The sequence below is a fragment of the Balaenoptera borealis genome (assembly GCF_965194805.1).
Source record: "Balaenoptera borealis genome assembly, chromosome: 2".
Lineage (NCBI taxonomy): Eukaryota > Metazoa > Chordata > Mammalia > Artiodactyla > Balaenopteridae > Balaenoptera > Balaenoptera borealis.
In genome coordinates this window covers 160,396,889-160,418,379 of record NC_138867.1, presented here as the reverse complement: position 1 = coordinate 160,418,379, position 21,491 = coordinate 160,396,889, and the positions used below count along the sequence as shown (strand labels likewise).

The 21,491-nt window shown below is 38.0% G+C and overlaps 1 protein-coding gene across 1 annotated transcript in view; it reads right to left on the bottom strand.

The window, feature by feature from the left end:
• LOC309623502 (uncharacterized protein) overlaps positions 1-20,009 on the bottom strand; it is a gene marked incomplete at its 5' end in the record, with an annotated part of 96,349 nt that extends 76,340 nt beyond the window's left edge. Inside the window, 2 exons of the mRNA XM_082380450.1 lie at positions 18,858-18,921; positions 19,215-20,009. Of these exons, the coding sequence (XP_082236576.1) occupies positions 18,858-18,921; positions 19,215-20,009 (859 nt within the window). The remainder of the gene's footprint in view (positions 1-18,857; positions 18,922-19,214) is intronic.
• Between the last annotated feature and the right edge of the window lie 1,482 nt (positions 20,010-21,491).

Genomic DNA, 21,491 nt, shown 5'->3' with positions numbered 1-21,491 from the left:
TGACAAGCACTGGAGGAATACACAACAAATTAAGATGGAGTTCTGATACCTGGAATATATCTATAAAGAAATTACATATATGGCAGCTGAGATGCTAAAGATTTTTAAGTTCATTTTTTTTCTGGTGGAAAATGCTATTTCTTTAAGGAACCCTGGCAAAGTCATAATTAGTAGAAGAACATTCTATAAACTTTATGAACTTACAATGAATTCGATTAATAGAGCTTCCAAACATCTGAAATCTTACATAACTAATGGTCTCAAATGTTAAAGAAATAACCACAAAATATTAGCAACTATAAAACAACCAAAATAAGATGACCAAAAATGGATATTAATACAGTAAGTGAAAGGAAAGCAAATATTCCTTAACCAGAAGGCAAAATGTTTAACAAAATTTTGTTTCAAAGCACTTAACTTCCAGTTAAAGCAGCGGTAGAGCTTAGAAAATTTTTAACCAAATGAGACAGATCCACTATTATATCCCAATTAAAAACAAAAAAAACTAACAAAAAAGACTATAATAAAGGCTACAGAATGGGCTATATCTTTACCACAGTATGACAACCAATATTACTGATCAAACTCCTTGATTTTTAAAGTAGGGAAAACTGTGATCTAATAGTTCAAAACAAGCTAAAAATAGTCTTTAAATGACAGAAGCAACAAAAAACCTCAGAATTAGAAAAACTGAAAAATGTTGTGTTTGAGAACAAGGAAGATATGAAAAGAGAGGTGATCAAACTCAGGAAAGATTTAGAAATAAAAGAAAAACTTATTTCAGGAATGAAGACTAAGTTAAGAAGAAGCACAGTGGGTTAATGCCTTACCAAAAGTACAAAATGGAACATAAGACAAATTTTAGAATTAAAAAAAAAGAAGAGGTAAAAAGATTTTAAGAGACAATAATTAATATGTAACATAAGCAAGACTGTCCAATATATGTTTAGTAGGAGTCCCTGAAGAAGACCAAAGCAACAAAGCAAAAAATACTAAAAACTATAATAAAACTCTCCTGGAATAAAAGATAACTTCAAACTACATATTGAAAGACTATACATGTATCTGAGAAAATGATACAGCCCAAATCGAACACATTTTAATGAAGCTAGGGTGACCTTCAAGTATAAAAACCCATAGATGAAAACTTCTTATAGTCTTGTATATTCTTGCTACATAATACATGAGAACTCAAGGAATATTCTTCCCATAAGTCTGTCCTGAAGAATCTACCAGAGAATAAGCTTCAAACAACCAACAGCTTGGAAAGGAATTAACATAAGGGCTCCTGGAATGTGTGAGCCATTCAGGTAGTAACTTTCAAAGGGGAAGAGAGTAGCAGAATGCTCAATATCTCTCAGGTAAGTCCTCCATCATTCCATGAAAGAAATGACCAGAGAAGGATTGGAAATTCATACAGTTATTCTCTCAGCACATCTGTAAGACTAAGAATTTCCAGAATATCTGATAACCAAATGTAGTTATTAAATTTCTTATAGAACCAGATATATATATATACACATATATTTTTAAACATTTTAATATTCCTCCAATATTTTATTGTGTTGACTCTGAGAAAAATTAATGTTAGTCTTAGAGAGGTATACTTTCTTCCTAGGTAACCTAGTAGAGAAATTAGCTCCTGCCCAACCTCGTGAAGAAACTAATTGAAATGGGGCATCCATAGTCACTCCATTCATAGAATTTTTGCCCATCCCCTTCCTCTAGAGCTGGCAATTACAGAGTAAAGTTTGAAAGTCAATCCTACAGAAGCCTGCAGCAAGAACCAGGAATGGATCAAGGAACGGGAATTCCTCTTACGGGGAAAGGTGGAGTTTACCAGGGGAAAAGGTAGAACAATGGGCTGAGGGGCTTCCAGAGAGAGTCATTTGGAAAAAAACAAGATGGAAAGAAGCCTTGAAGAGCACCTTCACCTTGCAAGGAGCTAAATCAATAAGGATCTGCTTTTTGAAGGAACAAAAGTAAGCAGCCTCTGTCCACATCATCCCAGTATCTATGGGACAGGTCAATAAAGAACAAAAAGTCCTAAAATAATTGTCAAGACCAAGAAAGAACCGATTGACTATTAACATTATGGAATCAGGGTCTTACCACTATTACAAAAGGACAACCAAATTTTACCATGTAATACAAGATCTTTATGATGAAATCTGTATGAGGACTATAGTTCCTCTGATCCTGAAAAAGAGTCTGAAAATTATCAGCTTTCTCATCTCTTATTTGAATAAAGAATAATGACTTAATATGGCAGAGAAAGCACAACAGTCTCCTAGACAAGTAAATATCTCTTCTTAAATCTAGACTGAAAATTTGTAGAATTCTAAATCCAAATACATTTTAACAACATACAATTTATAGTGAAAATAAGATTCAAGCATTTAAGTCTAAGTTATAAACATTTTGTTTAGGTAATAAAACCTACAGATTAGCTCATAATAGCATAATAAGAGGGTAAACAGTTAACTCCATGGTTAAGTAGAAAAGATTAAGGAGAAAGGCTTAGGAAAAGAGTAACTGCTTAACCTCAAAAAGATATGACTGCTAGTCAAGCTAATTTACTGATGGTAGGCAAATGATAAACAGAACTCTGAACTGAAAATACATCTGGATACCACGGATTTGCTTCATGCAAAAGAATCTAGTTAATTAAATCTAGCCGACCAGCTGTATTTTCCCCCACATTGTGTCTCCAAATCCAGCAATGGTGAATATGCTGTTGACTGGGAAATATATAACTACGCTTCGGTAGAATAAACCCAAAATCAATAGGCTCAACAGAATGAAGGCTTCAGAAATAAGGAAACACAGATGTTTATTCTAGCATTTACTTTCATAAATATTGACAGCAAAGAATCAAATATGTAGCTGTGAAGCAGTAATGTATCCAAAATTGGATGCTTCATTAAAGCTGGATATGGCCCAAAGCTGCAGGAAAACATCCTGAAGGAAAACGTCTTATACAAATGATACCTTTGTAGAGGCCATGGAGTAAAACAGAACATGGTAAAAACCAGTTCCGTGTTTGCATACACAGGACACCTTCCACCTCAACAATTCTACAAATATTGTGCATAAAAGGTTGCCAGGAAACACTGCCAAGGACTGGGATCAACTTCAGAAAAAATGAAATGAAACTACTACCGGCATGACTAAGTGTAGGGGAAAAGTGTCATAAAATATTTTAGAAGAGCATCATATTTTATTCCTCCAGAACAGGCATAGAACTGGCCATTATCATCTTAGCCAAAAACAGTCTATTGATATTACTGATTGAACTGGACTTCAATCAAAATGGCACTGCCCAGGAGCTACAAATGGACTGAAGTCACAAAGTTCCAGAGTTTGTTATTAGCATCTAAGTTAATTTTTTCCCTTAAATGATGAAAGAACATTGTTCAATCCAAAAGCCCAAGAAATGAGCGAACAAATATCAGACTACACTTTTGGATATAGCTTGAATCATTAACAATACCTACAATAGCTAGGGCATTTGTAATAAAAACCTGAACAACACTTCCAGATGTACTAAAAAGGCTCATCTCAACATGGGAAGAAAACAAAACCACACTATAGAAAAGAGATGGGCCAACTGGATTTTTGTCTGCCTTTTTTTCTCCATTCTTTCCTTCTTTACCTCTGACCAGAATTTTTTAAATCCTTTCTATGTAGTGTTTGAGACAGGACAAGTACGAACAATATATATTCAAACATTATGAATAATACAGTTAACTTCTTTTTCATGGATATGTCAAATCACTCATTTATCTGTCTCTTCCCCTGCCCCATATTTTAGCTATTTTACTTTCATTTAAGAATGAAATAAGAAAGCGAAACCTAATATGATTCACTATTTTGTTTATACTTAAATGATAAATGTAAAACTTATCTACCAGAGGGTAGGCTCCTTCCTAAAAGTAAAGCTCTTGTCTTTTTCTGTTTGTTTCTCTAACACCTAGCACAACTACTCAAGTTTTGTTGAACCTGTGGATATCAGTTATCCATCCTTTCCTTACTTTTAAATAAATTAATACTCAAAAACTAGAAATCACCTGTCATATATTATGGAACTCATTAGCAAAGTAGGCTTTCTGGAAGAGCCTCAAATAGAATGGCTCCACGTTTCTTTTTAATATTCTGTATGTGAGGCTCATCTAAAATCATTGTGAATAAAGTACAAGACAGTGACAAAAATAACTTGAATTCAGATCTCTATCATCCCATTTTCCACATTTACATAAAAGGCTATGATTTCCATGCTTAGGTATTTCACAAACAGCTCATTAAACAGGTTCATATAATAAATAACTCTTCATATAGTGCATAGCCAAGAAAAATAACATATTTATATAAAATAACAAGACCACTTAATAAGACCACTAAACTTCGTGTCCTGCCGGCACTCTGGGAGACAATGGATTTATTTCCACATGGCTATCAATTCTTATAACGTCTCCAAATTTTTTTGAAAATAGTTTCTTAAATTATTAATCAAAGAGTAGTTATAGCATCTTCAGTTAATGAAATAGCAAATTATATAAAACTAAATACATTCCACCAAGATCACACAATCCAACTTGATGAAGGATCTCTTGCATTCTGACAGAAGCACTGATGACAATGAACCACACTTGCCTATGTGATGGATCACACGAGGTAAGAGTGAGACTCCCAGGGTGAATTTTCAAAGTGGCTCCAGTTGTAGCAGCTGGTAGACCACCTTTCTTTAAACTGTTAGGTGCAGTAAAGTTGCTAATGCTAACAGCTACCATTTTTTAAAATTCGTGGCTTATCACAATAAAAACCCAATGTGTATCTTCCTGGCTGACAGATGGCCTTCTATATGATCATTCAGGGATTCAGACTTCCTTCATCTTATGGCTCCACCATTCCTCCAGGGCCTTGGTTGGAGTCCTCTGCTAGATTCTCTGCTTCCAGCTGGCACATGAGGGAAGAGAATGAATGACCAGGATCAAACTAGTGCTTTTTTATTGAACACAGATGAAAATGTTATATATCACAAAGCCTTATCTAATTGTAAGGAGGGGTAGGAAAAAGAGTCTTGATGTGGGCCAACAGGGAGACAAAACAGGGTTTGGTGAATCCTTAGAAGTCTCTACTATAGAAGGGCTTAACTCCCTTTGTCTGAATTATCTTGGAGATGGTTTGAGCCAAATTTTAGAGTAAGTCTTGCTAAATTATTACAATTGTCACCATAAATAGAATGATCTAACTTAATCTAATTTACAGTAATCAGTAGATTACCTTCCACTGACACGGAATCCTTGCCTGACAAGGAACAAGTATGGAGCCATTGAAAGATAATAGCATTTTCAATACAATGTGAGTTCAGTTTACAAAGAACTTGAGGTACACCATCGAGGATGCTGAGGTGAGTCTTTTATGTCAAGCAAAGGATTGTGAACTTCAGAATTTTTTTTTTTTTAAAGAAAGACTATGTTTATAAAGAAAGACTGTGCAATGGGTCAATTAGAGAGGGGAGACTAATGGCGGGGGAACCACTTAAGAGGCAGCAGTTCTAACAAATCAAGCAATAAGTAATAACAGAGCCGTGAGGGGATGGAAAGAAGCTAGCAGATTCAGGACATAATTCTAAGGAGATGGGATAAGATATGGTGATCAGTAGGATGAGAGAAATGAGGGAGGAGGAAAAGTTAATAATTATGCTGCAAGGAAGTTAAGAACCCAACCCAATGATGCTCTGGGTCTGAAAGTCTTATTAATAAATTATTGATTTTCTGTTAGTAGCACAGAAAAATACACTAGGCCACTTTTTCAAAGCATGTTACCTAAGGGAGTATGATATATTCTACGTGAAACATCGGTGGAATATACTTTAAATTAAAACTTTTTATACAAATAGTAACAAGATCAGCAAGAAGGTAAAGAGCATGAGCAAAACATCCAAAGACAGTTATAATGATATTTTAAAATATTTGGATATGTAGACTTGCAGGATGTAAGCATCATGTCTGTTTTAATTTGCTATATACAGTTACCACCTAGAAGAATACCCACTCCAGTCAGTAGAAATGCAATAACGACAGCTTTCAACACTTCTTTCAACTTTGAATCTAAATACCAACATAATATTCTGCTCAAAAATCACAAAGCCAACTCCAGCAGAGAAAATGATCATACACTTAACTAAGAAAATTAAACTGTAGATAACTGGACTGTCATTCTAAATTATGTTAGATGATTCAGAAAAGGGAATTTATATGTAAACTGATTCATTTCTTTCTCCAAACCCATCCAACAACTTTTTACCAAATAATCCTTAAGTAAATACGTCAAAGAGTTCAGCATTTAAGACATGCCTCCCGAAGGAAATATAATTGTATTATAAATAGCAAATTTCCCCATAACCACAAGGAAGATGTTCAGAATTCTCATCTAGTTAGTTGTCCATTGGTTTTATCTTACATGAGATAAGTAAAGTCCCTAAGTCACTACCACTTAGTATATTAAAATTACTTATAGCATTATGAAAAGATGACCATGAATTTCTACTCTATATGGAAAAAGTATCAGGAGCCAGTGATTATCCAGTGATTGCTGAGAAAGGAATGCAAACTTTACAGCATTCTCTCTTTTATACACATACATACACACCACACACACACACACACACACACACACACACACACACACAGATATTGTGTAGGCCTTAGGTATAATCAAATTAGGTGACCAATTAATTTTTTTAATCTGTACACAAATTTTTTTAACATTTTTATTTGTAACAGACCCAACCTTAACCAAAATGTCCTCCAATAAGTGATGGGTAAGGAAACTTGGTACATCCATACTGTGGAATATTGCTCAGCAATAAAGGGTAACAGACTATTGATACTCTGAACAACTGTGATAGATCTCAAGGGCATTATGTTGAGTGAAAAAAAGCCAAGCTCAAAAGGTCACATACTGTATGACTCCTTTTATCTAATATTCTCAAAATGACAAAATTATAGAGACGGAGAACAGATCAGTGATTGCCAGGGGTCAGGGTGGTAGGGGGAGGGAGTGGTGTGACTGCAACGGGCAGCACGAGGGAGATCTGAGTGGCATCTGACATCTGTGATAGAACAGGTCTCTATCTTGATTATACTGGTGGCTACACAGATCTACACATGTGATAAAATGACACACACACACAGTCACACACACCAATATAAAAATCCTGGTTTGATGTCATACTATAATTTTGTAAAATATAACCATTAAAGGAAAAGTGGGTGAAGGATACGTGGGAGCTCTCTGTATTGTCTTTGCAACTTCCTGTGAATGTATACTTATTTATTGACTTTTAAATTTGTATTGGGGTAGAGTTTATTTACAATGTTGTGTTAGTTTCAGGTGTACAGCAAAGTGAATCTGTTATGCATATACATATATCTACTCTTTTTTAGATTCTTTTCCCATATAGGCCATTACAGAGTATTGAGTAGAGTTCCCTGTGCTATACAGTAGGTCTTTATTAGTCATCTATTTTATATACAGTAGTGTGTATATGGGTGACCAATTAATTTCTTCGTCCTTAAGTATATATAGAAACTTTAAGTTAAAATCAGACTGTAGGATTATACAATTATAAATAAAATCATAATCCACAGTACTAATCATATTTCTAGTCTAATTATGCTTACTTATTGCCTTGTCCTCCTGACACTGATAACAGTAGAAGGTTTGGTGAAAGTTTTTCATGAAGGAAGAAATATTTCCTCCATTAAGCTGGTTAGGAACAGTGTGGTAGGAAATTATAACTCAAGTAATAACTTTTTTTTTATGAGGACAAAATAATCCAGAAAAAAACTTGGAATATTTATCTAATTTAAAAGCATACCTTTCCACAGAGAAATGTGAGAAATAAAATCATGAGTACATATGAATTCTTTCCCTTTTAGGGGTTCACTGAATACAAAATTTCTTAGAATTTTAAAACTCAGACTAGAAAGGAAATGGAAAAGATCTATTCATGTTCATTTATAACAACTTCTTAGGATATTAGTTAACCCTGCTAAATGTCAGTAGAACATTTTATGTAGCAATGAGAAATTACACTATTCTGTAATATATTTTTACAACCTCAGATGAACCTCAATCTTGTGTAACTGACTTCCTAAAAAGTTTGTGTAAATAACACTTTGCTAAATTGAATAATTTTACTTGCACGTAAATTAGATATTCTCTAAAGCAAACAACCACCCCAAAATCTGCTCTACACTTTAAAATTTTTACATTGCAATATAGAACAAATTAATATGTAATTTGTATTCTCATTGCTTGCTTAGTATAATCATAATCTTTATGACAGATCTAAAAACATTGAGATTTTTAATTGAAAATGCCCACCAAGTTTGTGGCATGATGGTTTTTTGAATTTCTCCAAATATAACAGCTTCAGAAGCTGATTCCATGTTAATCCCACCATGCTAGGCCAAACTTTAGCAGAATATTATAATATGTCCAGGCAGCAATATAGCTTAGACCTAGATGTAATATAGAAGCCACAAGGTAATGCTCTCCTAAGCTTCCTCTAATAAGGGAAAAACACATATAAACAAGTATTTGGTATTCAAAAAAGAATACCAAAAAGTGCAACCTAATCTTGAAAGATAAGCATAGAACATAATAATTCCCATATGAAGTCCAAACCTCAGAGAAAATAGTGGGTCAAATTCTTGGCAGATTTTAAATGACTTGACCTTGTTGAGAAAAATGAATGTGAGCACCCCAATTGCACCTAGAATACGTATTCTGGGAGGGTTAAACAGAGCTCCTCAGACATAGCGGGGACTCAATAAATATTTATGGTGTAAAACAGGGAGAAAATGCATTCGTTTTACTCATCAACATACTGCCAACAACTACAATACTTGAAAACAAAAATTTCTTGAATGAACAGTTATCACTGAAATTACATTAAAGCTACACTCATCTTTGGCCATGTGTTAACCAAAAAGACAAAAAGTGGGCAAATGCAATCAACTGACCAGGTGTTTTTCAATAACAGGTCACTTCAATATGCAAAGAAAGAACAGAATTTTAAAATAAATATTTTAAAGCTATCTGATCAAAATATTGCAGAATATTGTAGCTTTTTTCCAAAACCTGATTTCTGAGCACAGTCTAACTCCCTAATTTACAATGCTAATGAAACTGTATTTAGCAATGTTTGCTAATCCCTGTTTAGTAAGTAGTAGACACTTAAATGAAATAACCTGACTTTAAGCAGGAAAAGGACAGTTGATTCTTTTCAGGGAGATGCACCAGAGTACCTCCAAAACACTTTGGAAGAAAGAAAATGACACTGTCACAGAACACTCAAAAATATCATAATTTGTTGATAGACTACCAGCTAATATATAAACAAATCTGTATTTTACTATGATCCTTTTCCACATTCGTGGGAAGATCATTTCACAGGTTTACATAAGTATAGCAAAGTTCTTTAAGGTAACTGAGCAACTGAGCTCTACTAGTTTTTGTTATCTTCTAAGATACAAATATTACTTCATTAATCCAACTTATACACTGATGTATTTCACTAGTAAAGTAAATACACAAGAAAAGTCATGAGACACTTCATCACATAGACTCTATATAACACTTTCAGTATCATAACAATAACAATAAAAATACCATTTCTAATGTTACTTATGAAAGGATTCATGGTCCACACTGACTATCAAAGAGGGCTTAGAGTAAGCACAAGTGACACTGAAAAACGCCACAACATCCTGAAAGAAATTGTTAAAATGGAGATTGAAATATCTTTTCTATTATACATCCCATCAGCAAACCTAGAAAATGGAAAAGAGCCCAAGGAGGCATAAATTGAGAAGATACTGCACCTTGCTGCTTTGCCATGAGAGTGAAATATAAAAAGATACTATTTTGAATGCTGCTAAATTATCAAAGAATGGTAAAAGTTATGAATCACAATGTTATGGTTGAATGGAGCCTTATGATGCTTTATTGTAAATGTAAAGCTTACCTTATCAAATAGGAAAATGCAAAAGACTCATTCTACCCAGATTTTAAGATTTCATGTGAAAGGCAATTTTAAAAATTAAATCTAAATTCTGTCTTAACAAAGTGGTAAGTACTTTCAGGACCAAGGGGAAGGCTTACTAATGACATAATAAGGTTTTGAAGTGCTATGACATATTTATATACATATCTGAGGCCTGAATCACTGGGAATACTTGCAGCTATTTTAAGTTCTATGGACCCTAGAGTTGAGTTCCATTTAGCTTTCTCTTCACACCCCACCAAAGCTAATTTTGGCCTTTCTGTGACTTAACTGTATAAGCAATGGGATAACCCATTGTGCATGCTTTCCTGCCCCATAATTAATTGGGTTCCAAAAGTAACTCTCACCTGACCTGAGGTCGGGACGTAGAGAGTTACACGGCCCTTTGGGCCTTCTGTGCATGCCGCCTGATCTTGGGCAGATTACTTAAGTTCTCAAGAGAGAAAGAGAAATTATAAAAGTGTTCTATATTGAGTTCCGGTGAAGACTAGTTGCTGACATAAAAGCTCAGTAAATAACTAATTTTACTAAGAATCATCTAGTCTACACAATGCTATAGAAACAATATGGTACTGGCAATAGAAACAGACACATAGACCAATGGAACAGAGGACCCAGAAATAAATCCACGCATATATGGTCAACTAATCTTTGACAAGGGTGCCAAGAATATACAATGGGAAAAGGACAGTCTCTTCTATACATGGTGCTGGGAAAACTGGATATCCACATGCAAAAGAATGAAACTGGACCCTCACCTTACATCATGCACAAAGTTAACTTGAAATGGATTAAAGACTTAAATTTAAGACCTGGAACTATAAAACACCTAGAAGAAAACATAGGGGAAAAAGCTCCTTGACATCAGTCTTGGCAATGATATTTTGGATATGATACGAAAAGCATAAGCAACAAAAGCAAAAATAAGCAACTAAAAAGCTTCTGCACAGTAAAGGAAACAATCAACAAAATAAAAAGGCAAGTTATGGAATGGGAGAAAATATCTGCAAACCATACATCTGATAAGCGTATGGTTTTTTGGATATATACATTTGCTATGTCCAAAATATATATGGAATTCATATAACTCAATAGCAAAAAACACAAATAACCTTATTAAGAAATAGGCAAAGGATCTGAATAGACATTTTCCAAAGATGACATGTAAATGGCTAATGGGGGTACACAAAAAAGTGCTCAACATCACTAATCACCAGTGAAATGCAAATTAAAACCACAATGAGGTACCACCTCACACTTGTTAGAATGGCTATCGTCAAAAAGACAAGAAAATAAGAAGTGTTGGTGAGGATGTGGAGAAAAGAGAACCCTTGTATAACATTGGTGGGAATGGAGAACAGTATGGAGGTTCCTCAAAAACTTAAAAATAGACCTATCATATGATCCAGCAATCTCACTTCTGAGTATATACCCACAGGAAGTAAAATCAGTATCTTGAAAAGATATCTGCCCTCCCATGTTCTTTGCAGCATTATCCACGATAGCTAAGATGTGGAGAACCTATGTGTCCACTCACGGAGGAATGGATAAAGAAAATGTGATATACATATAAAATGGAATATTATACAGTCTTTTAAAGAAGGAAATCCTGCCATTCATAACAACATAGATGAACCTGGAGAACATTTTGCTGAGTGAAATAAGCCAGACAGAAAAACAAATACACAGGGAAAAACAAAAACAAATATGATCTCACTTATGTGCATAATCTAAAAATGTCTAATTCATAGAAGCAGAGAGTAGAATGACGGTTGCCAGGGACTGGCAAGTGGGAAAAGTGGGGAGGTCAAAGGGTACAAACTTTCAGTTAGGAGTAAGTTCTGGGAATCTAATGTACAGATGGTGACTACAGTCGATAATACTGTATTGTATACTTGGTATTTGCTAAGAATACATCTTAAGTGTTCTCATCACACATCAAAAAAAAAAAAAGGCATCTATGTGAGGTGATGGATATGTTAATTATCTTGATTGTGGTAATCATCTCACATTGTAAATGTGTACCGAATCATCACACTGTATACCTTAAAATATACAGAACTTTTATTTGTCAGTTATACCTCAGTAAATAATAAACTTACTTTTCCTTTAATAAACTTACTTTTCCTTTCCACAGCGGAATCTTTCCCCTACCCAACCAAACTCTTAAAAAGCCCACCTATATCATTTTAAAGATAGAGAAAATAAGATGCAAAGAGTTAAGAACTTACTATAAGTCAAATGTTAGAAGTGGAAATAGAACCCAAGTCTCTTGACTCCAAATCTAATATTTTTCAGTATATCTTTCTGTTCTAAGCCTCTTTTATGGAACCATTTGGAAAATCATTTCTTCGGTCTTTAACTTGATAATTAATTCTAGAGAAAAAAGCCAGGTTATTCCATTAAGGAATAAATGTAGCCACTCACTGCTTCATTCCACCTTTACCAGAAATAAGACAATCCCCAAAGCAAATGTAGAGAATCAGTTATAGGGCAACTCTAGTGGTCAGTCAGTGCTCATTCAATCCTATATTCAAGAGTATCAACAGCAATCATTTTATTTGGTATATCATCGGTATTAACAAAGGTAATTAAGCCACAAAGAGTTCACTCATATCTTGTTTGTTCTGCTCAAGAAAACAACTGTATAATAATGTTAGAAAATGTTTACCTAAATCACTGATCTTTTAGTAATATAAAAGTTAAAATTAGCTATAGGGACTACTAACGGAAGTTCACCCTGTGGCCATACTGGCTAAATAAGGGGATATTACTGTCAGTAGTTGATAGGTATTTTATCTTTAGACACTAGGCAGCAAGGTTTAGCAGTTTTTGCCTTCTTGTTATGCAACATCCAAAAGTTTGATGGATTTCTGAATTCTAATAACTCGGAAGACAATTTTGGACGTCAACCTTCCCACACAATAATGGATCTCACTAGTTTCTTTAACTCATCCTTATTTTTGGTGAGCCATTATTAAGGTGCACCATAGTTGCATTGCATTAAGTTACAAATATACAGAGTTCAAACCCACAAATTGCAGTGATAACTATTAGCTCTTGGTGGGGCTAAATTAACCTAGTACCAGTTGCCAGGACAATCACTTGAGACCAGAATCTCTGCTTAGTCATTCCTGAAGCATTTACCAGTTTACCACCATGTATAACTAACTTTTAATAATCATGGAGAAACATACTCCTCACTATAATACGATTCAAGAACAGCACAGATTCTAGAAGTACACAGGGCCACATACAACCAAGTCCATATCCTTGACCCCTCAGGAACCAGGATTTCTCTCACACACACTGTTGCTCATACCCTCCTCTCTGTCTCTCTCCCTCTCTCTCTCTGACACAGTTTTAGACATTCTGAAAATGTCAAAGCATACCCCAGCACAGTGTAATAGTGCTGTGGAACCAATAGAAAACCTATTCTTCAGTAATTCTTAGAGCTCAGAAATCACAGCTGATGACCAATATCAGTCTCTTTTTAATTAGGAGAAATAGGATAATCCTGTGGAATGAACGCTGTATCTGGAATCGGAAGATAGGATTTGAAATCCACTTTCTTGATGAATGAAAGTATATATTGCCTTATATATAGCAAAGCACTCAGATGTTTTCTTCCTTTGTACCTACAACAATTAGACATACAACGTAATATTGGGGAGGTTATTCAGGTATTCATGAACTTGCCTCGTCCTGCAAGCTGCCACAATAACATTCACCTGAGGTAAACAACACTGCTTAAAGGGATCTGCCATGTTTGTTCCTACAAAAATGGAATACTAGGAAAGTATTTTTCCACAATTTGTTCATAATTAAGTATAATCCTGTTTTCCTTAGAATTTCTATAAATCCATCATAATTTGTTTTGCAGAACAAGCACAAGTATTATCCTTCTAGAATCAACTGGATGATCCATGGAGTCATGGTCAGTTCTAGGGTTCAGATGAGAGGCAGAAAGGGAAAGAGATTGGCTCCTGGCTCTTCCATCAGCTTCTCACTCAGGTTTTTCACATCAATAGGTGAGCAGTGTTCTCTCTTTCCTCCACTGACTGTTGGCAAACCCAGTTAGAGACCAGCATCAGAGAAGCTCCACCTCTTGTTAAAATAAATAGAATATAGGACAGAAACAGCATCAGTGATTTGGTTTCTTTGACATTTAATGAGAGAACAAAATTATATATTGAAGACAAAAGACAACAGTGCCAGGCACAGACCCAGGACAGGTGCTGTGAAAAAGCCTATTGTGGTGGTGTCTGGGGATTTAAACTCTGGAGAAAAGACTAAAATTAAGAATAACAAAGTCATTAGTATATACTTCTTGGCAGATTACTAGCTGTATGTGGAAGCTTTGATAAAACAGGCTTTTAGCAATGTCTTAAATTTCAGATTTAAGAAAAATCCTCTCCTACTCGCCATTTGTTGAACACTGCCGTTTATTTCCATTGTTATTCATTGCCATGGAGCCCAATTACTCCTTTGTTTTCTTATTCACATTTAGTCCACAGTATCACAAATAAAAATCACAAGGATACCATTACCCTTCAACACTTCCCCAATGTATAAATCCTAATTTGCATTAAACCCTTGAAGCAACATACATTGCAGTGAATGAAATGTCCTTCTGTAAAAAGTACTGTAAATAATGAAAGAATTTTTAGCTCAATAGATATACACGACTTTACATACAGTTAAACTGACCAAGGTGCTTTTCTACACCCTAGGTATACAATATTCAATATGCTTAGAATAATAGTTATTTGAAAGGAATATAATCTTTGAACATAAAACAGTTTAAGAATAAAAAACTTCTATATATTCACTTACCTATTTTGCTATTGACCCACTGATGGAGAAATTTTACGTACCATAATTAATGGGAAAATTTAGTTAATGAACGCTGCTGATACTTAGTGTAGTTCTCAAAGGCTGAAAACCTTTCCCCAAAATCAGTATCTGAAACCTGTCTCTTTAGGAAAAACAGTCAAAGCTTTAACTGTTTTCAGTCTAGTATAAGAAAGCTTTGAAACAAGTTAACTCTAAGCACTCAAGGAAAACTATTTTTAAAAGGGGGGGGACAAGAGGAGGACCTTAATTTTCAACAATATCGGCCTGAGAAGTAACTTTATAAGAGAATGTCTGAGTATCTTTAAAAAGAGAGAGAAAAAAAGTAATTTAAAATGTTGGAAGTCCACAAACTGAGCATAGCAGTAAAAAGGACTCGAGGGAAAATTTAATGAAAAATAAAAAACTGAAAGCAAATTATTTGATCAAAACACAGACACACACACACACACACACATACATGCACACACACTGCAGGCAGTCATTCAGCATTATATGCTAGCTGGCTTTGTATTTTCTTTTAAAATATAATCATAACTTCTTAATGTATAAAACAATAAGGCTCTCAAGGTACTCATGAAAAATTCTTATCAAATTTCACTCTAGAGTTAGTGATATTAGGCATGTTAAATCAGGAATCAACACATGCTATTTTCCACAGCAGGAACTATATAAATTACGAGCTCTTCCATGTTTTTGTTATTAGGTTTGGTACACTTAAAAATAAGCGGTATTCTACATCGAGTGCTCTAATGCAACGGTTTTTATATCTTTCAGAATTTATAATTCATCTCCATCCTCAATCCTTACAAAAAAACACAAAAGCACCTGCAATTGCTATTTACTGTCTAGCACAATAAAATTGTATTTGTTCTGTTTTTGAATTCATAGGTTTTGCTTTATGAAGTTTTCAGAAAGAAGCAACTTTATTATATTTTCATTGTTACTCATGATTTTAGCTTAAAGATCATTAATTTTAACACAACATCCTGCTATTTTCTCATTTGGGTTGTTCTATTTATCTCAAAGGTACACTTATGTATTACCATTACAAAACAATAACTATTTGCATAATACTTCATGATTTTACATCTATTAAAAACACATCACAGGGAGCCTGAGGATGCATTCAGTAGCTTGTCATTCACCACTTCAAGACCCTTCAGAACTGAACAAGGGGGAGGGGGACATTTTGCTAAAGGCAGAAGAAATGAATATAAATAAGAAACTCTGAAGTTTTAAAACTAGAAAAGAAAATTTTAAAAATGCAAACAAAAATATGATCATATGCATAAACAAGATAATTTCAATTTTTAAAACTCCATGTTCTCTATACAGAGCAAGGTGTTTGGAGATTTATGTATCTTCTATTATGATACCCATGGAAATTATCTAAAACTGTGCTACAAAAATAAAGAAAATTACCATCTTCTTGCTAGATTTTATAAATATCATATTAAAATTGTGCCTATTTACATAATTCAGCTTTTCCTCAGCCTTGTGAAATAATCTGAGTATCATTTCTTTATTATTCTAGACTTAACCCTATAAATGTGCATATTAAGAATGTTTCAGAGGGAGATAATAATGATCTAACATGTTAAGAAATTACACTGTCTCATAACTTCTTCTTGGTAAAGCAATTACAAAGAAAATTGTTTGCATCTTCTGTATTTTCTTCCATAACCACCAGTCCAGATAAAAAAAATACTGAATGCTGTTATGTCACCTCTAGTCCAAATGCTCATAGCACTTGAAGCTTTTTGTAAGCAATATGCTTCTATACTAAACACATATCCCTGAGCCACCACCTACCTAATTTAACAGTTTTAAATGTAGTTTCAAATGCAGCGTAATACCATCTTAAACACACACACACACACACACACGGAGTGTGCAGAAAAGGAAGGAGGTGGAGAGCCAGAAATGGAGCACGTTGTTGCTTTTCATTCATGCAGTATAGTGATGTCAGTGTCTGCAGCAGCAGCAGCGGCAGGAGCCTTGACCTGTGGAGGCTACAATCCACTGAAGTCAGAACCTTGCAGAATTCAAAAGAAACTGAGTAGATAATTGTTTGAAAAATTGTTCAACTGTTCATAGCATGAATTTTAAATAGATAAGTAAAAAGAATAGATTAGTTGTATCGTTTTAACTTAGGTAGAGAGGAGCAAGGTGGGATGTGGAGAAGTAACAGAAAGGTTAATATCATCAGGGAACCGGGGGCAGAAGAGCCTACATTCAAAATCATTTCAATGTAAGAAACTGACAAAACCACCTGGTGTTAAAAACAGCAGAAAGGCCTCTTCTATTCCCAATACAAGCTCTCTGATGCAAATCTGTCTCCTGAACAACCAGACTCAGAGAAGTGTTTTCACCATGATTGCGTTAAAATTGCATTCAACTCAGATGTGACATACTACAACAAAGAGGCCAGTTTAAGCCTGGTCACAAATTTCATTAAAACTACTTGATGATGGACCTTGTAATTCCTAAGCAATTAAGACTTCTGAAGGATGCAGAAAAACAAGTTGTACTAAGAACTGTTGTAAGATGTGTTTATCAACAAAAGGGGAGGAGGTACTAGATGACCAATATATTGTTGCAGCAATTGCTGAAACTACTCACTATGCCCACAAAACCCTCTGAACACAGTCTTTCTGCAGTGCTTATTTTATGGCTCTTACATTAGTCCCTAAAAGAAAATCCCAAAACTCAATTTATGTACTGTTGAAACTAAATCACTCAAAAATTTATGTAACTGCTGCCTTCTTTTCATTCTGTTACCTCTCATTTCATACAGTTCTAGAAAATGTGCAAAGGAGTTGCATATGGCATTAATCTGTTAGAAAACGGTGGCCTTTTCTATAAAATACAGCCAAAGATGTGTGTTCAGTTGTGGTCATTATTAGGGCGATCACGTTGTTTTCATTCATTCATTCAGGATTTGCTGGAGGATGTCAGTTTCTGCAGCTGGTTTGACCTGGGGGAGGAGTGGGGGAGCAAATGCCTTCCGGTGCATACTGATTACAGGATGCATTTCTCGGTGCTCCTGTACACATACCACTGCACTACATCCTACCCTGCCTCACCATCAAGTGGTCTGAAAACAAGGGCCTTAGCAACATGCTAATTACACGTCAGAAATATTAACACAAAACACCAAAACTGCAATCTATCTTAACACAATCACTTTCTCCAAGTCTAAGACCTTCATCAAGAAAACTCCATTAAAAAAATTGCACATACACCATACACATTGCACAGGCTCCACAGTGATTCCCTTCCAAGCAGAGAGTTTCCCCCTCGGTGTGATCGGTTCTCTGCACAACGCAGCAGCAGCATCTGTAGCCCTAGCGTGGCATCTAATAACATGAGCGCCTCCTCCCTCCCTTATGAGCTTTACATCCCTGTTTTGGCTAAACTTCCTCTTCTCCCCCAGGACTAAACTAGATCATTCACCGTGTCCCTAAACATAAACCAAACCACACCAAAACACAAAACATTAAGGGAAGCCGACAGCATCCACCAGCTCACCATTACCTTTGACACCTAAGAAAAACGAATAGAAGGGGAAAAGGGAGCACACTCCACAAATAGGTCCTTAGAAATTTACCATGAAAGTCTTGAGTTGGGCATAAACTGTTTCCAGTGCAGTACCGCCGTGATGCATGTGACTATATAGAGAAAAGAGGGAGCCCAAAAAGAAAAAAAAAAAAAAGCCAAACCAAACACTGTACACTTCAATTGCACATCCAAAACTGTCCCCTCTACACACCCAACAGGATATCCTTACATCATAACTGGTGCCTCCACCTCCCCACCCCCAAAAAAGAAAACAAAAAATTATCCCGGTAGGCACAGACACGTTATAGGAACTTTGTAGGAAAGCACAAAGAGGCTGTACAGATTACAACCACCACCTTACCTGCTGCCGGAGAGTTTGTGTGCGTGTTGTTTTTAAGTGTTTCGCCCAGCTCCTCCTTCCCCCACTACAAACAGCAAACACATGAGTGAGTTAATCAGCTCTTAAACTGAAAAACCTTTCGATCCAGGCGAGTGATGGAAGGTAAAAGCTGAGGGGCGGCAGGAGGGTCAAATAAAAGTTGCTCCGCAGGTCGCTCATCCAAGCCCCGCAGCGACCGCAGACGGGTGAGGTTCCCAAAGCCACTTTCACACCTTCCATAATGCACTAGCAAAGAGAAGCCCGGAGAGGCTGAAGTTTCCACGGAGGGCACCGTCGGGGAGACGCAGCCCGGGGGGACGCAAGGGTTGGGCTCGCTACCTCTGCACACGGGCGAGCCGGGGCTCCGGCGCTCAGGTGAGTGGCTCCTCCGGTGGCTCTCTGGGGACCGTCTCGGGCGGCCCTTGGCCCGCGGCGCCTGCTCGGTCGGGGCCGCGGGCGGCGGCGGCGTCTGGCTGGGCGGGCTGGGGCCGCGAGCCGCGCCGGGCCCCGGGAGGCTGCCCAGCGAGGCGGCGGCGGCGGGCGGGCGCGTGGGACTGTTGGCTGCCCCGCAGGAGCTGGTAGGGCACCGTGGCGCGGATGGGCTGCAGCAGCCGGCCGGCTCCCGCAACCGGGGCGCAGTTCACGCCGCCGCCGCCGCCGCCACCGCCGCCGCCACCGCCGCCCGCACCGTTCCCGCTCCCGGCGGCGGGGAACCCACGGCGCTTGGCCGCATCCTCTGCGGCGGGGGATGAGTCTGAGAGGAACTCGCAGAGGAGGAGGCAGTGCACATGGTGGCTCCGCGGGCCCTGGACGAAGCCGGCCAACACCGAGGCGCGGAGCGGGAGGAGCGCGAGCGTGTGGGAGCCGGCCCGCTAGTGCGTGCGAGTGTGTAAGGGGGAGGGGCGGGGGGATCGTGGAGGGGGAGGAGTCTCTCGGCTCCCCCTGCGCAACGCGCACTCCCGCCGCCTCAGCGAGGGGGGGGAGGGGAAGGCTGCGAAAACAAACATCCAACGGCCCCAACCACCCGACCGGGCTGGGTGTGGCGGTTACGGCCGGGGCCGCGAGGAGCCCGGAGCCGCCGCCGCCGCCGCCCCGGGCCTCGCGCTGACACGAGAAAGGGGCAGCCGCCGGCATCACGCAGACGCGCGGGGCTGCACGCGCACGAGAGCCCGGCAGCTGCAGGGAGGGTCGGGATCCCTGCTTCTGGGGATCTGGTAGGGGGAAAAGGCCTCGAGGTGCCTGGCTGAACGCGGAGCCGAGCCACCGCCTCCTCTGCCCGCTCCTCACTCCATAAGGCACCTAACCCCGCAACCCGTACCCCGCCCCCTGCACCGCCTCCCGGCGCTCGGGGCGGGCAGATGACGCAACGAGAATTCCCATTGTCTCCGTCACTCTCCACCAGAACGCGAGTGATTGGTTTCCGGGTAGGAGTGAGGGGAGCACCTGCCAACGAAAGTGGGCGTCCTATTTTGGAGGCGGGATACGAAGGAGCGAAGGCGGAGAAAGGGGCTGTGCGTTCAAAGAGGGGCGTGAGAGTTGACGGGCTTTGAGGTGAGAGGGGGACCGTGATTGGGCTGCCCTGGGACAGTGGGTCCGTGTGTGTCCTGCGCGTACCCGGACACCCACAGACGCGCACGCCCAGGGAAGCAGGTTGTGAGGGCTCCACCCTCCAGGGCCGTTTGTACCACTTGAGACAGAGGATCCGTCAGGCAAACTTGACTTTGCAAGTACACCTGTTCTGGTGGTGGGATGTTTGAGAAGAATCCATCCCTTCCCCACTAATTTTAGTAATCTGAGTTTTTGTGTTGAGTAGACTAATCAAAAGAATGTAAGGCCATCAGAAGCAATGTCTGGGGGTTGGATTGAACACTGGGTGGATACTTTTACAGTTATCCTATGGAGTGAAAAGAGATCATCAAATCTTCTGTTCCAAGAAAATAACTCTGAATTGCAGGGGTCAACAAGGACTTGTCCATCATTGCACCGTCAGTTAAATGGAGGTGTAATGGAGGGCACGCCCTGTTGTCTTTTCCCAGAAGCAGATGGCCTCTTGGGAGAAATAATACCAGACTTGATGTAATAATCCACTGGGGTAAATTTAGTTTTTATTCTGCAGTGGAACTGAAGAGAAACTAAGATTTTGGATGACAGTCAGGAACCGAAGTTTACCCCACAGTAAACCAAGGTTTGAAACATTAAGCAGGAACAATTGATTGAAGGGTCCACATCAGATACCCTCCATTCGTTTCCATGAGAGAAAAAAGAAGTGGGAGATCAGATTGGTCTACTCTTGGTGTCTGCCCACACTGACAAGCTTCCTCTGATTTCAGGCACTAAATGCAGGGGTCAGTTTCACTTAGAGGAGCCATCCCTCTCAGCTTCATTGTGCCCTCAGAGCAGAAAGCATACTAGGTTCTGTAAAAAGTGGATGAAACCACTTTTTCTGTAAAATGCAAGAATTGCACCCATGAATACTAGTGACAGTTCCTCACTTTATCCCATAGTAGAATAACAGCTAACATTTACTGAGCATTTCATGTGTCAGCCACTGTTGTAAGAATGTTTTATGTGTTAATTCCTTCAATCCTCCTATAATCCACAAGGTACGATACTACT